The sequence below is a fragment of the Priapulus caudatus genome, unplaced genomic scaffold (genome assembly GCF_000485595.1).
Source record: "Priapulus caudatus unplaced genomic scaffold, Priapulus_caudatus-5.0.1 Scaffold27, whole genome shotgun sequence".
Classification (NCBI taxonomy): Eukaryota; Metazoa; Priapulida; class Priapulimorpha; order Priapulimorphida; family Priapulidae; genus Priapulus; species Priapulus caudatus.
In genome coordinates, this window is record NW_014577088.1 from 388,469 (window position 1) to 395,366 (window position 6,898).

A 6,898-nucleotide genomic window follows, 5' to 3' on the forward strand; every position below is an offset into this window, starting at 1 on the left:
GGACTAAACATGGAAATGGAGTAAAACACACTAATCACGGACGCACGTGGACAGCCCTGACAAAAAGTTCCTTATCACGAGCGTCCATGTAATTGTTTACGAAATCACTGATGATAGCATTGCGTACGGCCGAGCATGCGTGCGAAAATGTCCGGTGCACTATAAATCTGTATCACACCCTCTTCGCCGGCAGCGGTTTGAAACTGTAAACAACCGATTTTTGGACTGCGGATTTCAATTAGACATTTCTTAGTAACCAGCAGTGATATTGGACAAACTAATACGCATTTGGCTATAAGGTAATGTACTTATTAACTACACAAGGTGCCAGTTACTCTAGCATTCGTCAACATTGCATAATCAATGGGCTTATTATGCCTTTAACATCAATATTTTATATTATTGGCCCACAAAGCATTTTGTGATTAAGCATGATAAAAACAATGCACAGGAGCATAGGTCCAACGGTACACAGAGACCCGATTTGGTTACAACATGAGATATAGCACCATCTTATTAAAATGTGTTTGTTAGACAAACAAATTTCCATAGGTTTTTGTAATCGACATATGCAGATGAATTAAAACAAAAAATCACAATGTTTTTGTATAAAATGATCGATATCAGGAGGTAACCTGATATGGGTTCCAGCGCAGATTAGCTACCTATTTTAATTTGAATCTTCTTAATGAAATTGGCCAACAAATGAGGCCAATCTGTTGAGATGGCCAATTTGTTGGCCAACAAATGCCAACTATATACATTTCATGTACATGACACTTTTTAAAGCTTGACAAAATCTAAAATTAGTTAAAAAATATTTATTATAAAATATAAATAATTATAGTTAAAATAAATTCCTATTTTAGTCATCCATAGTTTGAAAAACAACATATACAGATATGTTAACAGCCTGTAGTCTCCCTCGCCAACAAACAATATCACCAATATCACCGGTAATGCTCCATTAAAAGGTGGCCAGAAGAAGTAGCCAGCTGAAAATAGATAAGTGTGATTTACTGTGTTATAAAGACTTGCCTAGTTATCAATAGCTAATAATACATTAGCTTACATAATTAATACATTACATAATGTATGATTAGCTAATGTAATTATCTCAATACACCGAGGAATCGTCACTCTGCCTTACCCATCGATAAACCAGGACCTTTGATATCATAACAACCATGACAGATACTCCTTTCTAATAAAATATTCATTGCATTTATCTCTCAGGGTAAAAAGTATATTAAAACTACTCATATGCCAGCCACATTAGTACAGCTATTATATCACTTACCAAACATCTGCTCAAATTACTGGTGTAAAAAAGCAGCAATCTTTTTAAATTTAAATAACACATGCATCTCTTAATTATAAAACAGCATCTTGTTCCAGCTACCCACTTAAGTTCCCACCATGCTAGGTTAATAATAAAAAAAGTGATCAAGTACCTTAACATGTTTTTATCGCTATCCTTAATTGAAATCGAATGACCACTTATTTTTTAAGTTCAAATCGACTTCGCTCCAGTCCGAGAAACTGACAACAGTTTCCTGCTAGTAGATCATCCTATGATGCAATGAAAACAGTTATTAGAAGTATAAAAAATATTTCTATGAGTCGGTATTGCACAATTAATTCCACCAGCCAGACAGTGACAAAAGAAAGTGGTGGTGGTCAAAGGTACCAACACAATAAATCACATCTTTTACCAAGGCTGACACTTTTCAGGTTATTGTAATAAGTTTATGAAACATAAATATTACTAAATGCATAAGGAAAAAATGTTGATATCATATTCACTTTATTAGGTTAATCATTTAGTAATTGCATTTCCCTGATAGTATAGCCTTGATAAACGTACACAAGTAACAAGTGTAGTAACCCAGGCTACTTTCGTATTGAAGCAGAGGACTCAATACAATGGACCTATCCATCTGATGTGATAAATCATTGTTATGACAGGACATTTCAAAGACAAGGCTTAGAAAAAACGTTGTAAACCACACATTTTTGCAAGCATACATAAAACAAGTGTCGCAGAGTGACAGTACTCATCTGACTGTCTGAGCCAGTGCTAGAGCAAGAAGGGGATGTTGGAAAGTCACAGCTGAAATGTGCCTTTCCGTAATTTCATGTCTCAGCCACACTAGTGCCGCAGAGCAACAGTTCTCACGTAAGAGAGGAACGAGAGGAGGAGATGGGGGAGGGTAGATGGTGCGAGTGAGAGAGAGAGAGGGGATCTAGATAGCGTCCCTTATATAGTCCTTCTACCCTTTGACCTGTGACCACCAATTTTTCAAGGTGATGGCTTCTCTTACCCCGTATACCACATATCAAGACCATTTGTCAAGCCATTTATAATTGTGCCACAGCTATATTTTCTCAATGCCAGTCCTATACCTTAAGTTAAGGGGAGAATGTTGCTCCTCCTTTCACGCCTCATGACCTTTGATCATTGACCACAGATTCGACCTCTCGATTTTATTTTGGATTGCCCTCCCCCTAGGGCTTGAATTTCAGTACTGTACAACGAGCCGTCTATAATTGTGCCTATATCGTTAACAGATAGACGGATGTTCATGTCATTCTAATCTACACACTGCATCTGACTACATCAGATGAGAATAAAACACACATAAACCTGATCGCATAGGAAAAATATGCAATAAGGCATTGTTATCCCGCTTAGACAGATAACCTAACCATGTTTTTGCCTGTTTATCATGTCAGAAATCAGAAAAAGACAGCCAACCAACATCAACCTACCTTCAGTTGGGGGCTTATATCTGGCATGCTCTCGATGAGTTTCCCCACCTGGTGTTCCCCAAGAGGAAATGGGTAGTCTGACCCCAACATGACCCTATCCTGAATAAATATGAAACACTAATAAATACTCACTTCGCCATATTTAAGCATCTAGAAAAAGGTTAGCCAAATAATACAATAGTTTATAGTTGTTGTCAACGATGTTAACCATTTCTCTTAATAATGCAACTTATATGGCAGCTATTGTTTTTAGCAATACATTGAACATGGCAGACACCATCTCAACCACTATTCCGCACACCTTGGATGTATTGGCTATATTATGTCGGCTGACATGCACCAATGCCCATACAATTTTGTGATCACCATAATTTGACCACATTACCGATAAGGAGATTACCTAAACAATAACGAATCACTGCAAACCACACTCATTATCTACAACCTCGCTAGTATTTAGCCTGGAGTTGTCAACTTTTTTCAATATAATTGATTCCAGCATGTCCAATGCAAGTAGTTCTGGCTATGGCACCCTACATTATTCAGTTACAGTTCAATGTGGATACGATATTGGCCGAGGTATGCCGAGTGGAAAACCACCATGCAAGAGATGCAGATCAAATGGGTCTCTGCGTACATGTCCCAGTGTCTTCATGAGTAGCCGGAGGGCATCTCTGTCGTGCACCAATGAGTCACTCCAGATTCGACCAATGTAGTTGCGGGGACCATGACTGTTGTCAATAGCACACAGATCAGGTCGTACATTGAAGCCATGTTCTATCCTACCTAAACACAGATACAGCTATTAGCACATTTCTACACACATCGATAAAAACTATATTTCAGTTTTTTTGTGTGATTGGAATTCATCTGGGATATTCGTGTATGTATATTTTCCACTGAGATTTAACGGAACTTGAAATTAGTACAATATCATAGTTATAGTCCATGGTAAGTTACTACGATATTGTACCTGTAGAGTAAGGAGAAGTTACTCCAATATCATTTCCACGGTAAACAATCAGCTACCAGAATATCATACCTATAGTGTATGGGAAGGTGCCACAACCATGTGCAAAGCACACCTTTAACCGTGGGAATCGCTCCAGCACTCCACCAAACAGAATTGATACGACGGATGTTGTTGTTTCTGCTGGCATGCCTACAATCAGTAGATAATGGTGCAACAATCGAGTTAACACTGATCAAAAATCAAAATAAATTTTAAATAAACACCATGTCTTTGATTAGACAGGTAAAGACTATGTCCTGCTTTCTGGTAGTTATGAATACTCACAATTTCGAGGTGACATATGACATCAACCTTTTTATTGAAAAAAGTGTTGTCAAATGTGGATGTATATATGGTAACTTTAACACTTGCAATTACACACACGTTTTAAATTAGATGTTAACTATTTTCTAGAGGAGAGTAATACAAATTAAATATTATTAATTAATTATCTCGTTGCGTCAACCTGGCAAGAGCAACGGCATGTATAGACACCAAGAAGCTATTGAAAAAAGTCACAAAGACCTCTCATCTCATATGATTCAACATTTGCAGCATTGCAGTTACTCTCCACGTTACTACAAATGTTGTAAATAGGACACAATATTTCAAGTATACACTATATATACAGCAAGAATTTGGCAAACCTATACATACCTCCTCAAAAATTTACAGAAAAAAACTAGCAAACAGCATCAACAATGATGCTGGCCTCTATAACTAGAATGTCGGAATGATAACGCACCTACTAACCAAGGTAGCCAGTACTTATTCATTCTACCACTCTGATCCATGTCCCATGGATGAACAAATATGGCACAGTCCAGATCTTGGGCAGTCTGTTTGGGAGTAGAAATAAACCATGTGTGATAATTATATACCTAAATAGTGCATGTGCTATACATCCACAGAAGCTTTTCGAATTAAAAGGTATAATAGTAGAGATGTGTAAGTACAGCACATACAGCATAGATTGGGTCCAATTCGGGCGCATTCAAATCCCAGTCATTTATATGCGAGCCAATCTGAATACCCGGAAAACCAAGGTCATGATGTATCCGCTTTAACTCCTCTACAGCCAGACGGGGTGCCTGCATCGGCAGAGTTCCAAGTCCCACAAACCTGCAGCGGCCGCACAGCCATCACAGATCAACGAAATTGATTAAGGCTTTACACTTGACATGAATACAATGTAATTAATTCAGTAGGTCAAGTACATTGCTCAAATGTTATTCCATTAGTTGAGTACAATTTTTCACTTGCACATGAAACATCTGGGATTGTTGACAATATCTTTCATCCTGAACAGTTTACAATCACTGTACTTTACACAGTTGAAGAAGCATTGTGAAAAATGCGACTACAGTTTAGCGCCAATTACCTATCAGGGTGCGTTCGAATCTGATCGGCCATATCATTATTAAGCAACCTACACAGGTCAAGTGTGTCTGCCGGTTTTGCCCAGTAATTAAACATTACTGGAACAGTAGACAGGGCCTGTACTGTGACGCCTGAAAGATATAAACTATATCAACCATGTGACCTCCAGTGATGTCTACTTGTTTCAGGCAGCCCCTCTTTAAAACAGCATTAGGTCACACCTATATTCAAGTATACTAACATAGATTACTTGCATGTAGTTAGGGATGGTGAAAGTGAAAATGAGAACTTGTATCCAATCTCAATATCATCTCTGTAAGATCTAAGCAGCAGCAGTTTAGTAATAAGCAAACAGATGGCACACTAAATTAATAAGCTTACCTGTGACCACACCTAATGCTTGATTAGCTAATCTACGTACCAATTAGAAACAGCAAAGCAATCATTTTACTAAATAGGAGTTAGTTGCTTTAGTGATACGTGAAAGAAGGATTATTGGGAGTGTGTATGCATTACTTAGTATACGTCTGAAAAATTCCAGCTTACATACACCTGTTAGTGTTACTGTCATAGTTGTTGGTACCTTGTTAGTAAACTTTCAAACCGTTGTAAGTATTTCATTCTTCTGTCTTCTATCTTTTACACTTGTAGCACAACACCAACACCATACTATTACAAAGTATAAGAATAGTGAAGTAGAACTTTAACCTTATATGCAACAACTGGTTTTTAATGGTTTTAAATAAACTGAAAATGATGCAAATGAAATTAGTTATAGTGTAAAACAAATAGACAAGTATTCCATCATTACCAGATATGATGATCACTGAATTTCAAAAGTAAAAACCAACTGCTAAAGTTGGATGACATTTGCACAATTACACATACGGGATATCCTTCAAAGTAAAACGATTAATTTCTGTGAGAGTGTCTTATTCTATTTCCTACCATCCCTGTCCATATCACTGATCCGTGCCTTGGTGGACCAACAGTTTTCCTCGATGATCCGAAACAGCTTGTCATCTATCATCATTCGAGCCTTGCCAGGCTCATGGTGATCTAAACTAATAAACCCTCCATAGCCATAGCGCTGAAAAAAGCAATGATGATGCATGTCTACATATATGCTAACAATGCAAAGTTCCTACCAGGCTAATAGCAAAATCTTATATATTGAAATCAATTAACATTATGAGAATGAGAAATGATTGTAAGGCTTCCGTAATATTCAGCTTCTTTAATGAGAACGACATTAAATCATACCATGAAACTAACCTATGCAGATTGAACAAAATATAAATGCCTGCACACAAACCTTTGAAAAATGGTAACTGGCAACCTTTCTTTTCTAGAACCCAAGCTATAATTTGGCTATAAAGCGAGAGCCTGGAGAGGAAAACTTTGGAGAAGTGGAAGCAAAATTAACCATTCTAAAAATGCAAGGGTATTCAATTGTCCTATCAACCTGGTGTAATTGATGGGCAATGCTACATTGCTAGGTAATCACTCTTGCAATAAGACATTCTAAAAACAACGTTTGACAAAGAAGTGCCGCAAAATCACCGGAAAATTAAATGGATGAGTGAAAAACACATACATATGATAATGGTCTAACTTGACTGACCTATCAGAAACATCCAAAGGGGAATGGTTATTTTACTCAGGCAGATAGGTCAACGCCTCAATGGAGTACCGGCAAAACCAATCGGCTAAGTGGCACTATATTATAATATA

At 37.4% G+C, this 6,898-nt stretch overlaps 1 protein-coding gene across 1 annotated transcript in view; it reads right to left on the reverse strand.

The window, feature by feature from the left end:
* Window positions 1-348: 348 nt before the first annotated feature.
* LOC106814977 (2-amino-3-carboxymuconate-6-semialdehyde decarboxylase-like) overlaps window positions 349-6,898 on the reverse strand; it is a 14,273-nt gene continuing 7,723 nt past the window's right edge. Inside the window, exons 3-11 of the mRNA XM_014819379.1 lie at window positions 6,113-6,254; window positions 5,166-5,295; window positions 4,750-4,906; window positions 4,530-4,623; window positions 3,815-3,934; window positions 3,410-3,558; window positions 2,773-2,871; window positions 1,455-1,572; window positions 349-995 (exon numbers count right to left, since the gene is read on the reverse strand). Coding sequence (XP_014674865.1) covers window positions 1,501-1,572; window positions 2,773-2,871; window positions 3,410-3,558; window positions 3,815-3,934; window positions 4,530-4,623; window positions 4,750-4,906; window positions 5,166-5,295; window positions 6,113-6,254 — 963 coding nt within the window. The 3' untranslated portion in view covers window positions 349-995; window positions 1,455-1,500. The remainder of the gene's footprint in view (window positions 996-1,454; window positions 1,573-2,772; window positions 2,872-3,409; window positions 3,559-3,814; window positions 3,935-4,529; window positions 4,624-4,749; window positions 4,907-5,165; window positions 5,296-6,112; window positions 6,255-6,898) is intronic.